The sequence below is a fragment of the Talpa europaea genome (assembly GCF_964194135.1).
Source record: "Talpa europaea genome assembly, chromosome: 1".
Taxonomy (NCBI): Eukaryota; Metazoa; Chordata; class Mammalia; order Eulipotyphla; family Talpidae; genus Talpa; species Talpa europaea.
The window spans coordinates 143,815,581-143,833,814 of NC_140073.1; the positions used below are offsets into that span (position 1 = coordinate 143,815,581).

Genomic DNA, 18,234 nt, shown 5'->3' on the forward strand with positions numbered 1-18,234 from the left:
TTTTACAGATTGAGAATTTCTTCCAGCTATAAGAAAATGGGTGAATTTGTAGAATATTTAAGAGTGTGGGTGGAGAGAGAAATGAACCACTATGTGATAAATTTTTTCAAGTGGATCATAAAATAGAGATGATTTTCTCCTGATTTTTTTAAAATTCAGTATCTCGAGAGTACAGTGAAGACAAAATTAGAAGGAAAACATTGACGCTCACTCAGTTACATGTTCGGTGTCCCTAGATGGGCACCGAGAGAACAGGAGTAAGGAAGACAGCACACCTGCTAGCATGGACGCCCCTCTGATGCTGCCTGTGTTTACAGTGGTTTTCACTGGCTAATGGAATTCTTTAGAAGATACATGTATAACTTACAATTAAGATGTTAGTTTGTATCTTTGTTCACTTTTGAACTAGTAACTGGTTATTGATTAAATAGTCCCTTTTTTCTTTTTTGTTATCCCAGAAAATACAAGAGGGTCATTATTGTGTTTATGGTAAGATGGTCTTAGAAGGTGACTGGCAGCCTAGAGACACAACCCTTTGCAGCCTGTTACATTACTGAGGCTTAGTGTATTGACATCAGTTTTACCCTCTTAAGGAGTAGTGATGACACCTTTCCTCCCTAATTAGAAGTTTTCATGAGAATTTGTAAGCCATGTCTATAATTTGCCTCTTAAACATTTCAAGACTACTAAACAATGAGGAAGTTATTAGATTGCTAGTGGCTTTAATATTTACTTTATTTCCATTTTCAAATAGCTGGCTTTCTGCTGCTTTCTGTCTCCCATATAACATTTAAATTAGAAATATTCCTTGCAAAATAACAATTAAATAAAAATTAATTCCTTTGTAATATAACTTATTTCTTAAACCATGTCTGCCTAGGAGTAATTTCCACCAGGTGAAGCAGTCACTGGTAGAGAAAAAATTGGAAAGGGGGCTGTTGTTTTATCATTTGCTTCAAAAAGCTAGAAAGTAACCAGCAGGAAGTACTGGTTATGGGAAAAGACATGGAGAGTGTACAGCCTTCTGTGGACCCACCATATAAGTAGCTGGCAAAGATTCAATTGCCTGATGTCTTTTGCCTTTTAAAAGCTGGTGGTGAGCTAAATAATTTTAAAGCATAAAAGATAAGCAGGCCAACCGGAACAGTCCCCGACAATCCTAGTTTTATCTCTTCATTCACCTGGGTTGGTGATCTGGCCTGGTCATTGATTTAATGTTGATAACTGACTTAGTTGATAACTAACATAATTTGGTTATAATGTTGAGCTTGGTATCCTCTCCAGAAATTAAAGATGATAATGTGCCCTGTATGACATGAAGGAGAACAGAGAACCTCTGAAGGGTGTAACCAAGTCCTAAAGGATGAGCCTTGATTAGAAATGATGCTAGTCTTTTGGTTAATCTCAGTTCTATGGGTAACTTGCTCAGCAACTCAGATAAATCTGCTTCCCTTGTTATACCCAGTACCCCATCCACACAAGGAAAGTTGGGAAGAATGCTAGCTCAGGGAGTTTAGCAAGTATAGTATTTTAAAAATGAGATTATCTTGGCCTTTGGTTTAACATGTTTCTTTTTGTATCTTTTAGTTATTAAAGAGAGTGTACGGGAGTTTCTTGGTAAACCCGGAGTCAGGTATGTGGTAATGTGAATGTCTATGCAGTGATGTGGAAAGAGACCTGTCCTGTTTGAGCTATGCTTTTTTCAGCTGAAAGATTTTATTTAACTATTCACTTTATAAATATTTCTGCACAATGGGCCTCCCTGCTGGTGCAAGGGGTTAAGCACCACACTGTGAAGCAATCTGCAGCCTCTGCAGCACAAGTCTGATCCCCAGCTGGCCAGGGAGAAACCACATGGCGAAGCAGACCTCTCCTGTCTCTCCCGCTGCTCCCCTCAGCAGTGTATTTCAGTCAGTCTGCCTGTTCTGTTCCCCACTCTGTCTGTGGTGAATGCTCTCACTCCCCACACCTCTGGCCTGTGTCCCAGCTCTTGTATGCATAAATAAATAAATCTTTTTAAAAAAGACTATTTCTGTACAAGCCAAATTCTCTCCATAAAAATAGCTTTTGAGGGGCTTTTCTTTGTCCAATGTGTATATCATGTGCTATTGAGAATTGATGTGTTATTTTAACATTTTCTTGACGAGGCCAAGTAACTGTTCCTTAATCTTTCAGTTAGAAGGGCCACCTTTGTTTACTCGTGATGATTAAAATGCCTTTTGAGAAGACTTAAGCAAATATTAATAAGTGAACTCTGCCTCCTTCAAGGCCAGAGGAACTGACAAACACCATGACCATCCTTGATTAGAACAACTATCTTAAATAGCTTTAAGGAAAAGTTAAAGTAGAAAAAAGCAAAACAATATTTTTGGGGGCCTCCCCGGTGGCGCAGCGGTTGAACGCTGGGTTGCGAAGCTGCCTGCAGCCTCCGCAGCCGGTTCGATCCCCGCTGCTCCCCGGCCACCAGAGGAGGGTCCCACATGGCGCGCAGATCTCTCCTGCCGCCCCCAGCTCCCCTCAGCGGTGTACTTCGGTCCTTCTGCCTGCTCTGCTCCCTGCTCTGGCTCTGGTGAATTCTCTCACCCTCCCACGCTTCTGACTGTACCCAGTGCTTGTATGTATGTATGTATGTATGTATGTATGTATGTATAAATAAATAAATAAATAAATAAATAAATAAATAAATCTTTTTAAATAAATAAATAAAATAAACAATATTTTTGTCCTTATGATTAGCGGTGGTCTCATTCTGAGGCATTTAGCTAGGCCCCATAGTGAGGGCTAAGTAGTAAGACCATTTGAACATAATCATTGTTACTCTGGTATTATTACTCTGGTACCTTGATTAGCAAATTGTTCTAAGGAAGGTGTATCTGTCTCTCTCTTTTTTATTTGTGCATATAAGAACTGGAGTATAGGCCAGGGTACAGGGGGCAAGAAGATTCACCAGAGACAGAGTGGGGAGCAGAACAGGCGGATCTACTAAAATACACTGCTGAGAGGAGCAGCGGGGAGACAGAAGAGGTCTACTGCACCATGTCGGTAGGCTCCTTGGCCAGGGATCGAACTCATGCCGCAGTAGCTGGCGATAGCTTGACAGTGCTGAGTCTTTAACCACTTCGCCAACAGGGAGGCCCTCTTGTCTCTTTCTTAACAGCAGTTACTTAAGCTAGCTTATTTCCACACCACCACCACCCCCATTTTTTTGTGACATTTTTACATCACATTGCCTCCCCACTCTCCCTAGAACACCTTCCCACATCTCCTATATGCTGCTTTTAGAAACAAAGTCTCAAAGGTGCCTTTGCAATATAACTTATTTCTAGGAATATTTGTGCCAGGGGGGAATGTTGACTGTAATCCATAAAGAATACTGAAATGTGTTAAATCCCAGTTGGTAACACAAATGTATCACAGAAATAAAAACCAAAAGATATGTGACGCTATATACTTTAAGAGGACTGAAGGAATTTCAGGGGGAGAAAAGAGCTAGAAAAGAGAAACCGAAGCAAAAATCACCTAGAAACTCTTAGGCATGCCTGTCACAGCTCAGACCCTAAAATCTATCAGAACAACTAGAGTATAACATGGAGAGCTTTTGTTTCTATGTTTGGGCTTTCTCTATTTCCAGCTAAAGAATTTGTCAGACTACAGTCTCTGTTCATACTAATGTAAAGTATAAAAAGGGTGTACAAGTAATATCTCCTCCTCTTTTTCATGGGTTTATCTAGACAAATTTGGAAAACTTAGCCATCCATTCCAGATTTTCACTTTCTCTCATCCTCAGTGTAGTCTCATCATATCAGAAGTATTACTTAAGGTTTAACTTTAGTTACAGTTTTATTTAGTTTGTTGTATTTGGCTTCTTAAATTAGCAAAGCTCAGCTGTAAATACTTTTTATCTAATCTTCTCGTAGTCTGCATGTCTGGTTTTCAGGTACCCAAAATGGAATGACGATTGATATCATTTCATATTGGAGTGCCAGGAATGTGCTAAGCATTGTCTAGAAGAGAGATTTGGACAACCCATGCTCTCAGTGAGGACAGAGCAACAGAAAGCACAGACCTCTAGAATGCTCTCTGGGGGAAAAAATTAAATTGTAACAAAGCATAAAGGTTACAGATAACTGGGAAATGTGAAGCCTGTACATTTCTAGAAAAGTATTCCCATCAGTTAACTAGAATATGAAATAGTCCTCAGTGGTGTATAGATGTTCTGGCAAAATCATCTATAGACTTTTCAGCACTTATTGTTAATTATACAATCAAGTATTACAGCCTTGTTTGCTGGATTCCTAATAGACACACTAAGGATGCAGCATAGTAGAGTGGTCAGACTTGGACTTCAGTCCCTGTTCTGCCCCATTTATTGATAACCTGCTATGTTCCAGGCACTTTAATTACTGTAAATTCTTTTAATTCTTACTGTAGTCTATCTCAGTACCCCGTTTTTTAGCAGAAAGAGAAATTAAAAAGGCAGTTTATCTAAGGTCGCAAGACAAGGATTCAGGCCCGGTTCAACTCAAAGAGTTGCCCTTACCTTTCTGTCATGCTGCATTTGGCAAGGCTCTTTGCTTTTAACTTTTTTCTTCTAAAATGAGACTGACTTTTTTTGGCCTGCCTATTTCAAAACAATTCTTACGGGAATCAAATGAAGTGAAATATTTTAAAATAATATGACAATCTCACAAATAAAAGCTACTGGGGGGGTGTGTGGTGGGAGCGGGGGGCTTGGTTTTTTTAGGTTTTTATATCTCCTGCCTCCTCCCACAAATGATTTGTGTAAGGCATATAAGGGGAATATCTTTTTTTGTTTTCTTAAATAGCATAAAGCATCCCATCATGTTGGCATTCGGCACATTAAATCATCAGAGCAAATATGTAGCTTATATTATTGCTTGGTAACTTGGTAACACATATAGTCCACCTTTACAACTATGTCTGGAACAGTAGTTTTTTGTTTGTTTGTTTGTTTGTTTTTTGGTTTTTTTTTTTTTTAATACAAGCACTGGGTACAGTCAGAAGCGCGGGAGGGTGAGAGAATTCACCAGAGCCAGAGCGGGGAGCAGAGCAGGCAGAAGGACCGAAGTACACTGCTGAGGGGAGCAGCGGGCGGCAGGAGAGGTCTGCGCCCCATGTGGAACCCTCCTCCGGTGGCCGGGGAGCAGCCAGGGATCGAACCAGCGCTGCAGAGGCTGCGGGCAGCTTCGCAACCCAGTGCTCAACCGCTGCGCCACCGGGGAGGCCCTGGAACAGTAGATTTTTAACTATATTTTTTTAAAGATTTATTTATTTTATACAAGAGCTGGGGTACAGGTCAGAGGTGCGGGAGGGTGAGAAGATTCACCAGAAAAAGAGCGGGGAGCAGAACAGGCAGACTGACTGAAATACACTGCTGAGGAGAGCAGTGGGCGAGACAGGAGAGGTCTGCCGCGCCATGTGGGTTGCTCCCTGGCCAGCCGGGAATTGAACCCGCGCTGCAGAAGCTGCAGACAGCGTCACAGTGTTGTGCTCGACTTGCTGAGCCACCAGGGAAGCCCTGGAACAGTAGCTTTTTATTTTTTTTTTTAATTTTTTTTTTTTTTAATAGAGGCATGCTTTATTTATTTGTTTGCTGGTTTGTTTGTTTTGTTTATACATGCACTGGGTACAGTCAGAAGTGCGAGAGGGAGGGTGAGAGAATTCACCAGAGCCAGAGCAGGGAGCAGAGCAGGCAGAAGGACCGAAGTACACTGCTGAGGGGAGCAGTGGGCAGCAGGAGAGGTCTGCGCGCCATGTGGGACCCTCCTCCAGTGGCCGGGGAGCAGCCGGGGATCGAACCGGCGCCGCAGAGGCCGCTCGCAGTTTCGCAACCCAGCGCTCAACCGCTGCGCCACCGGGGAGGCCCAACAGTAGCTTTTTAAACAAGTCCCTGGATGATATCCTTCCATTCCTTGTTTGTAATCATTCATCTTTTGGCGTTGATTGAAATTTTTTATTTGCATTTTACAGAGATTTATACGAATTAAGATTTTATTTCACCTTATTTGTTCTATGAAGTAAATAGAAACGGACAGCATTCTACCTGGGTTAAAAGTGTAGACACTGAGGGCCTCCCTGGTGGCGCAGGCAATTGAGCGCAGCACTGTGAAGCTGTCTACAACCTCTGCAGTGTGGATTCAATCCCAGCAGGCCAGGAAGAAACCCACATGGCACAGCAGGCCTCTCCTGTCTCGCCCACTGCTACCCTCAGCAGTGTATTTCCGTCAATCTGCCTGTTCTGTTCCCCGCTCTGTCTATGGTGAATCCTCTCACTCTCCCGCACATCTGGCCTATACCCTGGTTCTTGTGTGCATGAATAAATAAATTAAAAAAAAAAAAGTATAGACACTGAGACAAAATAAAACATCACCAGAATCTGGAAGGTTGGTTGGTTGGTTTGTTCATTTATTACCTCTAGTCTCTGTTTATGTGGGAGAAATCAGTAAACTTTTCCTTAAAATGACTGCTGGGTATTTTTGTTTTCCCCCTCCAGGATACAATGTCTCTTTGCTGTATGACCTTGAAAATCTGCCTGCATCCAAGGATTCCATTGTGCATCAGGCTGGCATGTTGAAACGAAATTGCTTTGCTTCTGTCTTTGAAAAATACTTCCAATTCCAAGAAGAAGGCAAGGAAGGAGAAAACAGGGCAGTTATCCATTACAGGGATGATGAGACCATGTGAGTAGAAACTTTGGTCCTAGAGTCTAAGTGTGGCTATCACAAACACTGAAAGACACAGCTAGGTGAAGCCTTAAACTTTTGTGTGAATCCCCCTGTAGTGTTTTTCTCATAAACTTCATTAAGCCAGGATGTAGATGATGGGGGCACGGGAGGCCTCAAGTCTTCAGATACTGAAAGTTGGCAAAAGATGAAAAAAGAATCCAGTGCTTTCCTTTTAGGCATCACTATTCTGAGTCCTCTTCAGTAATAGAGTCTGGATAAACTGGAAGCAGGTAACCAAAAAGTTCCGTGTTACCACAACTCTTAAGTATTTATGTACTATGACTCTCATGGTATGTAAAGAAGGACCCTTTAAAGTACTAAGAATCACTAACTCTAGATTTTACATCATACCATCCATGTAGGCAAGTTAATAACATTTATTTTCAGAAAAATAATTATTTCAGAAAATAAATAACATTTATTTTCATCACCTGCCTTCTTGGGGCATGTGTTTGACTGACTTTGTTGACCATAAACAGTCACACTTGGCATGCCTTCTTTTATGAATTAAGAATTTAAGACTTTACCCTCCTACTTCACTTATAGATCACATTCTTGACAACCCTGTCTGGTCCTGTACTTATGAGTTTTGTTTCCCTCAGGTATGTTGAGTCTAAAAAAGACAGAGTCACGGTAGTCTTCAGCACAGTCTTTAAGGATGACGATGACGTGGTCATTGGGAAGGTGTTCATGCAGGTATGGGGCAGACATCTGTTGGGGGAGTGGGGGTCAGGCCATGGTGATTTATTTATACCTTGCCACCAAAGCACTCAATAAGCATGGCAAAAAGATAATGGCAGCTCTATTGATGCTGGAACTTGTTGAGGATTTAAATAGCCTCCACCAAAATCTCTAATTTTTTTGCCCCTTAATAAAAGATTTTACCCTTTTGCAGGACTGGACTGGAGGATAAATTGGTATTAAATGTACTAACAATATGAGCATTAAGCATCTTTCCTGCCATGGTATCTTTGATTTAAAGCTTGATCACATTTCCTGTCCTCTTGTGTTTCCTTAAGTTTTCTAGCAGGGTCTCCTCTTGGCCTGGTTTAATCCTAAAGTTTTTTCAGAATAGAATCTATAGAAACTTAAGTAATAGAGTTACTGATGGTGGAGGAAAATGGACCTAAATTTGACTGAGGTTACTCACTAAAATTCCTCCCTCAGGAGAAGTTCTTCAACTAAGAAGAGATGGATTTAGCAGGACATTTTATCATTGAATTTTTGGTGCAGTTGGACTCAAGTCTGATACAATATACCCATTATGGCTTTGTTATGCTGTCTGCTAAGCACTTGCTGGCTCTGGACATGAGAGTCTTTTGGTTAAGCAGTATCTAGGCAGATTTCTTCTGAGAGCATTCAGCATTCAAACTGTAGTATAGTAGTTAAATTTAAAAAAAAAAAAAAACTTTGTATATTCATTCTGTTACTTGGCAGGGTGATAAGATTAAAGAATTCTGGGACTGAATCTTTCTTTTTTGCCAAATAAGAGTTGAAAGATAGCTTTACTTAATGTGAAGATATTTTATGAGTAGGCTTTCTAAGTGACTGGGGAAATCTTCAAAAATGATATCCTTATTTTAATCCATCTGTAGTAGCTTTTGTGTCAGACTAATTAATCAGAAACTAATTTCAGTGTTCCTATGCAGAAGTTGCATTTGAGAGTACAAAATTTTATGGAGAGTGTATGTGTGCGCACACCACACACACACACACCTCGGGTCCTAAATATTAGTCTCTAAACAGCATTTCATCTCTTTGTTTGGCTTTTTCAGGTTCTTTTTTTTCCTCCTCCAGAATTGACAGGGGAATTAAATGCAGTAGCTCAAAAATTGGGCTGACTCCAGACTGATGAACTAATTTTAAAAGCTACGAAATATATATTTAGACTTAGCTGGCTTTTTACCAGTCTTGTTCCATTTTATTCCAAGTAATATTTTAATACTTTAAGTAGATCATATCTTGGAGAGATTACTGGAGATTTGTTCCTTGGGAGAATTTTGTATATTCTTTGTTTTGCATATGAATTTAAGATCTCTCATAGGACACATGGTACAGCACTTACCTAAGTAGGAAATCAAAAATCTTTTTGCATTTTTTGCACTTACATATATCCAGATAGAGACTGGCCTGGCACTGTGCAGGCCCATATGGTGTCTAGGAATGTGAAAGGCTGTGCTCAGGAAGCCATCTGCCCTGCCTCCACCTCCCAATTCAAAGGCTGTGTTATTTGAAATGACCGTAGAAACCTGGACTTATTTTGCAGTGTTTTCCCCCCAAAAATAAATCATCTGTGCATTTTCCAGGGCCTAATTGTTTTTAATTTCTAGAAGAAAGGAGAATAGTGGGGTCTAACACAGAAAATTGTGACTCAAGAAGTGCCTCATGGTCTCTGATCTGCTTGCTGTGGGCCTTGGGTTTTCCCATGCCAGCATGCACATCTACTCTGGTTGGAGCTTTGGTGCATTATCTTTTTTTTTTTTTTTTTAAGATTTATTAATTTATTTATACAGGCACTGGGTACAGTCAGAAGCGCAGGAGGGTGAGGGAATTCACCAGAGCCAGAGCGGGGAGCAGAACAGGCAGACTGACAGAATACACTGCTGAGGGGAGCAGCGGGCACGGCAGGAGATGTCTGTGCGCCATGTAGGACCCTCGCCGGTCGGCCAGGGATCGAACGGGCACTGCAGAGGCTGCAGGCAGCTTCACAGCCCAGCACTTAATCACTGTGCCACCAGGGAGGCCCTTGGTATGTTATCTTGATGCATGTGAACTGAGCACTAGAGAAGGTCTGGTAGGTGTCACTTTCAGTACTTATTCCAGGAAAAGCAATAGGGACAATAGTTATAATTTTGGAAATTAGCGTTCTTTTCATATGCAATAACTTAAATTCCATACAGAAACTAAGAAAAGTTAAGTGAAAGCTACTGGTTTCTGTATGTTCAAGGACAAGACACAATATGCCTCTTAGGCACTTGTGAAGATGTAACTTTGAGGACCCCCTGCCAGTATATGTATGTGGTTACGTCTGTAGGATACTTTCCTGAACTGGGAACTCTGAATCAAAGCCCATAGCTTTTTTAAGTCAGTAACCTTTGTTTGCAAACTCCTCCATAAAGGTTGTTTGCAAACTCCTCCATAAAGGTTGTACCTGTGCGGTACATGAGAGAGCCCATCTCCCCAAAGTATGTTGTCATACATTTGGATTTCTGTCAGTCTGAATGATTAAAAATAGTATTTACAGGGCCTCCCTGGTAATGCAAGTGTTAGAGTCTCAGTGCTATCAAACTATCGCCAGCCACTGCACCATGAGTTCAATCCCAGACAGGGAGCTAACCCATATGGGGCAGCAGACCTCTTCTGTCTCACCCACTGCTCCCCTCAGCAGTGTATTTCAGTAGATATGCCTATTCTGCTCACCATTTTGTCTCTGGTGAATCCTCTCACCCCATCCTACACCCCTCCTTGCCCTACACCTCTGGCCCACACCCCAGTTCTTGTAGCCATAAATAAATCTTTTAAGAAAAATAGTATTTACATATTCTTATAAGCAAGGTCAAAACATATTTTCTTAGGTTGAAGGCTATTTTTCTTTTCTTGTAAGGTATCTCTTAGTGTCCTTCACCTATTTTTCTTTGGGGTTATTGATCTCAACTTATTTATATACTAGGAAAATTAGCCCTTTGTAATGAGCTGCAAATGTATTTCCAGTTTGTTATTAGACTTTGAGATTTTTTTTTCTCCCCCATACATAAGTTTTTTTTCGCGTAGTTAAATTGATCAATCTTTTATGGCTTTGAGTATTTGAATGATAGATAGTTCTACCCCGGCCTCCCTGGTGGTGCAAGGCGTTAAGACACAGCACTATGAAACAATCTGCAGCCACTGCAGCACGAGTTTCATACCCAGCCAGGGAGGTGACCCACATGGCGCAGCAGACCTCTCCTGTCTTGCTCTCTGCTCCCCTCAGCAGTGTATTTCAGTAGATCTGCCTGTTCTGCTCCCCACTCTGTCTCTGGTGAATCCTCTCAACACACCACTCCCCCACCCTCCACCCCCCGCCTCTCTGGCTTGCACCCCAGTTCTTGTATGCATAAATAAATAAATCTTTTTTTTTTTTTAAAGTCCACCCCCTACTCCAAGATTAAAAAGAAATTCACCTGTATTATTTTCTTAGTATTTTTAGTTTCATAAACATTTAATAAAAATGTTTCAAGTTCATCCTGTTGTATGACATGAAAGATAGGTCCTTTTGTTTTTTTTTTTAACAATGCTGTCCTGTGGTCACAGTAGAATTTATTTTTATTTAAAAGTCTGTATACACCACTTACTTTAAGATTCTACCTTTATCACACACTCAATTTTGGTATTTATCTGGATTTATTCTGAATTTCCTGTGATAAATTGGTAGAAGAGAAATAGTATGGTAATGCTTAAAAAAGACATCCTAGCCAGAGGGGGAAAAAAAGAGACCCTAGTGATGCTGATACATATGTAAGAGAGACAATAATGAAAACTGAAAGTTATTTGGGTTAGCTTGTTTGTTTTTGAAGTGTTTGTTTAAGAGAGAAAACCAAGGAGAACAAATTTGCAGTTGACTACAGGCTCATCCCAAACCAGGAGTATATTATTGACCAAGTCTTCAGTATATTATTTTACATATACAGGATTGATTAAATACTAAGTCCCTGCAGGTTCACAACCATCTGCTTGGGAACGCCACATGTACCAGTGAAGTATAATCTTCAAGATGCTTACTAAACTCAAGAAAACCAGTTATTAGTTGTTCTGTTTGATCCCTGGGGCTAAAGCATGAAACCTGATAGAAATAAGAAGACTTCTCAACCACTTTATAGAATTAAAGGTGTTTTCTGGGCCCCCCTGGTGGCGCAGCGGTTGAGCGCTGGGCTGCGAGGCTGCCGGCAGCCTCTGCAGCACCGGTTCATTCCCCGGTCGCTGCCAGCGAGGGTCTCACAAAAAAAAAAAAAAAAAGTGTTTTCTGAATAAGGGCAAACTCTGAAACTTTGCTTTAGGAATTTCCACTTGGAATGATCTTTACTCCTTCCATACCTCTCCAGATATTCTTCCTTTGAGGAACAAAATATGTTAGGGAGCTAATCCAACCCACCTATGTTAATGTATTTTCCACGGATCATTAGGAGCCAGGTAGTGCTAACTTGGGAGGCAGGGTGGTGAAACAGGCAAGATCCCAGACAGGTGTCAGAACTCTCCAGGTGTTATTCTTCCTTTGCCCCCAGTTTGCAGAAGAAGGCTTGCTGATCAATGTGTATTCTTCCAATCTACAAATGAAAACATAGCTCCTGCCCCTCCTCTTACAGTGTGAAGACACTAAGTCAGCTGGTGGAAGTGCTGTCATTTACTAAGCCATGTGCTAAACAGCCTCTTGGAAGGACAGAGGAATAGGTACAGAGGTGAATAAAGCAGTATCCTTGAGTTGAGGAACTCAACCTGATAGGGAAGCGAGATACATCAGTGAATAGAAATTTATAGGAAAGTAGTGAGAACTCCTGAACGAGAGAGCAGCCGGCTGGCCTGGGCTGTTGGAGGTGGCATTATAGAAGACGTCATACTTGAGCAGCAGTAGAACAGTCTGCAGCCAGCAGTGGTATCGGTGTACTTTCAGTGCTCATAGAACTCAAGCCTTGGAGAGCCCTTGGTACCATCCTCCTGCCATCCCTCACTGGGATTTGGCTCATCCAGTTTTACTGGCATTACTGGAAAATCTAGTTCTGTTCTCCCAGATCTGGGTTGAAAGAATGCCTTTGTATCACTTGTTGTTTTCACAGGAATGTATAGATTAAAAAAAGATTGAGATTGGGAGATTAGTGCATAGAAGGAATGACCTGGTATTGACATCTACAGTCATTTGCCTGCATTTTGATGAAGATGGATACCTTTTCTTAAGGGTAATGACCTCTTAGGACAGAGTGGTGGTTTTTAGTCCAGGACCATTCAAGAGCCAGAATTAAAATTCAGACTTTGTATTCTCATGTCACAAGGTCTCTCTCTTTTTCTTAATGAGCACTAAGACAACTTCTTTTACTCTGTTGTCTTCTGCTGCCAGAGGGCTTAAATTTGGTCTAAAGTTCTGATTGATGAATTCTAAACAGTAAAGAATAAGTTATCTCAGTGAACCAAGACTTGTACAAAGGTTGAGAGCCCAGAGAAAGTGTGGTATTCATGAAACTGGAAGAAGTGGAGATGCAGCAGAGGGAGTGGGATAGGGTAGGTATGAAAACCTCACAAGGGGCTTTATATGCAAAAACAAAAGGAATTGGCGGCTCCCAGGTGGCGCAGGGGTTAAAGTCTCAGTGCTGTCAAGCTATCACCAGCCACTGCACCATGAGTTCGATCCCTGGCCAGGTAGCTAACCCATGTGGCACATCAGATCTCTTGCTCACCCGCTGCTCCCCTCAGCACTATATTTCAGTAGATCCACCTGTACTGCTCCCTACCCTCTCTGGTGCTCTGGTGAATCCTCTTACTCCCCCACACCTCTGGCCTACACCCCCTCCACCCCCCATTCTTGTATGTATGTATAAATAAATAAATAAATAAATAAATAAATAAATAAATAAATAAATAAATAAATAAATGGAATTAAGACTTCATCTTGAAGTCTTAACAAAGCTAAAGCTTGGGTTAAGTTTAAAGACTTCCTGGAAAATATAACCTCTTTTTATGCAAATCAAAAGGAACTAATAAGCAGTTCCTTACCCTCAATGTAATCTGGTTCTCCTAGTGCTTAGCAATCTTTATTTAATCTCTCGTTTGTTTTATCACCTACGTTTCAAAACAAGAGAAAGGAAAGCGGACGCCTTTCACCACATTTTGAAGATCGGGCTTGGTGGGCGCTCCTTTTTGAAACTGAAGTGTATTGATGGCAACCAGCATTTATGATGCATCCTATTAGGTGTAGTCTATATTTTTAGCCATCTTCTAGTCTAGAGGACCGAAGGGGTCACTCCCAACGGGCAAATCTCAACAGACAGTTGCCACTCACCTGGCACCAAACTCTATTCAGGTTGGTTTTTTGCTTTATCCTGGCAGGAGTTCAAAGAAGGACGCAGAGCCAGCCACACAGCCCCACAGGTGCTCTTCAGCCACAGGGAACCCCCTCTGGAGCTGAAGGACACTGACGCAGCTGTTGGTGACAACATTGGTTACATTACCTTTGGTAAGCAGGATGGGGTTGCTTCCCCAAAGGGGTGCATTAGTACTGCCGGTATGCCAAGATGCTCTGTCCACACTGCCATGACTGGAGAGCTTGTTAGAGGGCACTAACTGGTTCTACGCCATGTGCTATTTTTGTATGGTAATCCTTTCCCTGTTTTTTCTTAAATCCTAAGGGGAAAGGGATAACCTCTAATGTCAGGTGTTAGGGGTTAGCATTGCTGAGCAGCTGGATGGGGTTTCTCTGTCATTTGGCATTTCTTGCCTTTTTTTTTTTTTTACTTATGAAGCCCAAGCTCTGGCCATGGTTCACTTACCCCATTTCCACTGAAGAAGTTCCAGCCTTCCCTTCTAGCATTTGTGTTAGCCTAGTAAGCTGACTGTTGTTACAGCTGACAGTGTAGAATAACAACTCTTTCACACGCTGCACCTAAAGCCACAAAAATGTCTCCTTTCGTGGCTTTTTATTTAGCTTGCCTCAGTGCTAAGGTGTACCTGTTTACTAATTATTGAGCTAGTTGATTTGCCATGTTTTATTAAACCTAAGCTATACTTTTTTTTTTCCCCCACATTATTACTTTGGGACCCGAGAAGCCAAAGGGGGAGGATACAGGTCTGTCCCAAGTGCTGAGTGGCCACACAGTCTTCAGGGAGTGCCTCGGAAGGGGCTTTTCTCAGCACCCAGACAAAACAGCTCCTCCTGCCTGTTCTCATTCAAGGGGTGCAGGTCCTTATACCTCAGTGTTTGATTTTTACCACAAGCTACAGGATTTTTTCTGTAATCTGGTTTCTCTGAAGGCTGACTCTACTTCAGCACCAAGGACCTAGGACAGGCAGACTCTGTTTCCTAAGTCAGATTCTCCTAAGGTAAATCGATTTCTCCAGAGTGCAGGTAGCCAGTAGTACTACCTTCCCAAGAGCGCCTGAGCTGCAGCGGCAGGAGCTAGTAGGTATGTGGCAGACTGGGAATAGGCTTCAAATGTACATCCTCACAATCCAGACCTGGAATGAAGGCTCAGGACCAGGCCCTTTCCCTGTGGGGCACTGGTTTCTACCATCAGCTCCATTTTTCTTGCTGTTCTCCATTTGCACTTACTGGCATCTGCTCTGGTTATGGTGTTCATTCTTCCTCATCTCAAGGAAAGCCTGGGCAAAATAAAATAAGTGGATTGTCTTTAGGCCGGGAAAGATTAAAATTGACTATAGGCTGTCTACCTACCCTTTGGCATTGGTATTGCACCCTGACACCTTCTCTGTACCCCCACCTCAGTGTTATTCCCTCGCCACACCAATGCCAGTGCTCGAGACAACACCATCAACCTGATCCACACGTTCCGGGACTACCTGCACTACCACATCAAGTGCTCCAAGGTGAGAGGAGTTGTTGGCACCCGACTCCTGCGCGCTGGTCATTCTCTACCGGAGTCCATAGTATAAAATCTTGTTCCTGTAGTCCAGACTGTTACTATGAATTCTGAGTAGACAGTTTTAGAAGCTTCAAGATACCATGGTCTTTCTTCATCTCTGCCTACTCTCCCCCAAAACTCCCCAGAGTAGAGATGACTGTCTCCAGAAGGGTTCACCCTCTTGCCTCCCTGCACAGTCTTGTGTCAGTTCGTGGGTGTATGTTACTGAACCTTCCTAACAACTGTCCTAATAAGACAGTAAGCAAAGCTGTCTTTCTAGAACATGACTCTGTTTCAATACCTGTCATATATGCCCCTAGGCCTATATTCACACACGTATGCGGGCAAAAACATCGGACTTCCTCAAGGTGCTGAACCGTGCACGCCCAGATGCTGAGAAAAAAGAAATGAAAACAATCACGTGAGTAAGGCAGGCCCACAGCAGGCCTACTTCTCTCCTGGACGCTCCAAGAAGGGAATGGTGGTTGTCTAGGCAGTAACTACATGAGATAGACAGGGTAGACTTGTAGCCACCTATCTTTTGTGTGACTTAAAGTCTTAAGGTGAACTTATAAACTTCTCCACACTGGTCACAGCCAATGTACTCATCAGCACCCAGTACTCTTGGGGCAACTTTTGGTTGGTGTGCATTAAGTACATAGGGTGTCAAGCTTCTTCCCCTGGCACAGCCTCTTCTACCAAGCTAGTTTCTGCTGCCATCTAACAGGATGAGTGGGGTGTCCTGAGTAGGAGATGTTCACATGTTCATGCAGAGCAATTTAAAGTCACCCCTGGCTCTTTAGGCCAAAGCTTTAGTGATTGCCCATCCTCCTTAGGAAGAGGCCTCTGTGGTAGCCCTCTGCCTGCTGCCCAGAGGCTAAGGCGTGGTTATTCAGCCTGTTGCCAGATGTCATGGCAGCAGAGCAGCAGCTTCGTGGCAGAGCCTGAGTGCAGAACTAACTAGGTGGGGAGCCAGTAGAAGATACGAGCCCTAGGACACACATGCTCTGCTGCCCTTCCAGAACCTTGCCTCTGTCCTGGAGCTTACTACTTCCCCTTTCCCTGCTCACCGCCCACAGAAAGGCTTTCTCACGGGTTCAGCACCTCAAGTGTGAGGCAGCCAATTTTGTGGGGCTTTCAGGGCCCAATGTGGGACAGACAGTTCAGTGAAGTCTGGCAGGTGAGCCAGCAATAGGCACTTGGCTCATCAGCATGTCACACTCAAGGAAGACTAGGCATCAGAAGTGGATGGATACAGGGCTGCATGTGTCTCCTCCAGCCCCAGACCTGCTTGTCTGTTCAGAAGAGCCCACCAGGCAGCGTTGCCCAGTGTCTCCCCTCAGAGGTTCCCCACCCTATTATACAGACAGAAGGTGATCTTAGGGCCGCTGCAAAGGGAGTACAATTGTCTAAGAAGCAAGGATTACTCCCTGTCCTAATGGGAGAACTGAGAAAGTGTGATCCTTGAAGACATTGTCCATAAACTTCCTTCCTAGGACTTACAAAGAACAGTTTTACTTTTTCCTGTTGTGTGACCTCTCTTTCAGAGGTGTGCTCTGGAAAGGAACAGGGTGAGTGTAGGGGACAAACAACTGCATTTACCTTGAAAACCAGATCCTATCACTAAGGAAGGGTAGAAGAAGCCAGGACCGCTGCACACAGCAGAGCAGGAGATGTCTACAAACTGACTAGCGTGAAGTAGAGTGGTAGGCCTGCGGTGAGACATGTCTTTGGATCAGAAGCCCGCCCTCACAGTCAGCATCCCACAGGATGGAACATTCAAGAGCTTTTCATTTTGGAGGGGAGAGTAGTAAAATGGGGTTTAGTTCTGAGGTGGGTAAGACATTAAAGAACAGGAAAAATGTAGCCATTATTTCCCTTAGGTCTCAGCTCAGCTTCAGGCTGCTTTGCCATATACCTGCTGTGTTTGGAAGTGAGCCCAAAGGTTTTAGGAAACTATTCCCAGAGCTAGCTCTTCTGGGGAAATACTGGGTGGAACAGAACACCAGCACTCAGGAGCTTATAGCTAGGCAAGTGTTCTGTATTAGAATATAGTCAGGTCACCTAGTGACAATGTTGAAATGTCTTCCACTCTGGAAGTCTGGAGAGTTGCTTCTTTGAACACATTGCACCACTGTGAAAGCTTTAAGGAGCTGCTAGCTACTAGCCCATCTTGTAGAGAGGAGCCTGAACTGCCCGGAAGGGTTGAGCCTAGTCTGAAATGCATGTAGATCTAGGTCATACCAGAAATTGTGGATTCTCCAGTTTAACTTGGTAATTTAATGTCCTCATGGGCTTAGCACAGATAATCTCTTGTACCCCAAAGTAATCAGTGGGAAGAAAGACCGGACAAATGCTGGGCCTTAGTCTGTGCTCAGCTCTGCCTATCTCTGCAAGGATCTTTGCACCTCTTGCTTAGTATCTCTTTGGCATCCCATTCCATTTGGGGAGTGAGGGGTGAAAGAAACGGTGAGCCAGAAACTGGTCTTCAGACTTAACTCTCTGCTTTTCAAAGGGGGAAGACATTTTCATCCCGCTAACTCTTGGGAACAAGAAGAGGAAGCTTCGGCTGGCAACTGAAGGCTGGAACACTTGCTACTGGATAATCGTAGCTTTTAATGTTGCATCTCTTCAGGTTCTTAAGGGATTCTCCGTTTGGGTTCCATTTTGTACACGTTTGGAAAATAATCTGCAGAAACGAGCTGTGCTTGCAAGGACTTCATAGTTCCCAAGAATTAAAAAAGGAAAAAAGATTTCCACTTGATCAACTTAATTCCTTTTCTTTATCTTCCCTCCCTCACTCCCATTCCTGCCCTTCCTCTTTTCCAAGCTGTTTCGCTTTGCAGTATGTTACTGGTAATGAGTTGCAGGATAATGCAATCTTAACT

At 42.7% G+C, this 18,234-nt stretch overlaps 1 protein-coding gene across 1 annotated transcript in view; it reads left to right on the plus strand.

Annotated features, from left to right (window-relative positions):
* ARPC2 (actin related protein 2/3 complex subunit 2) overlaps window positions 1–17,886 on the plus strand; it is a gene marked incomplete at both ends in the record, with an annotated part of 28,987 nt that extends 11,101 nt beyond the window's left edge. Inside the window, 7 exons of the mRNA XM_084236146.1 lie at window positions 1,588–1,633; window positions 6,515–6,701; window positions 7,349–7,442; window positions 13,818–13,944; window positions 15,211–15,311; window positions 15,667–15,767; window positions 17,862–17,886. Of these exons, the coding sequence (XP_084092272.1) occupies window positions 1,588–1,633; window positions 6,515–6,701; window positions 7,349–7,442; window positions 13,818–13,944; window positions 15,211–15,311; window positions 15,667–15,767; window positions 17,862–17,886 (681 nt within the window). The remainder of the gene's footprint in view (window positions 1–1,587; window positions 1,634–6,514; window positions 6,702–7,348; window positions 7,443–13,817; window positions 13,945–15,210; window positions 15,312–15,666; window positions 15,768–17,861) is intronic.
* Window positions 17,887–18,234: the final 348 nt, after the last annotated feature.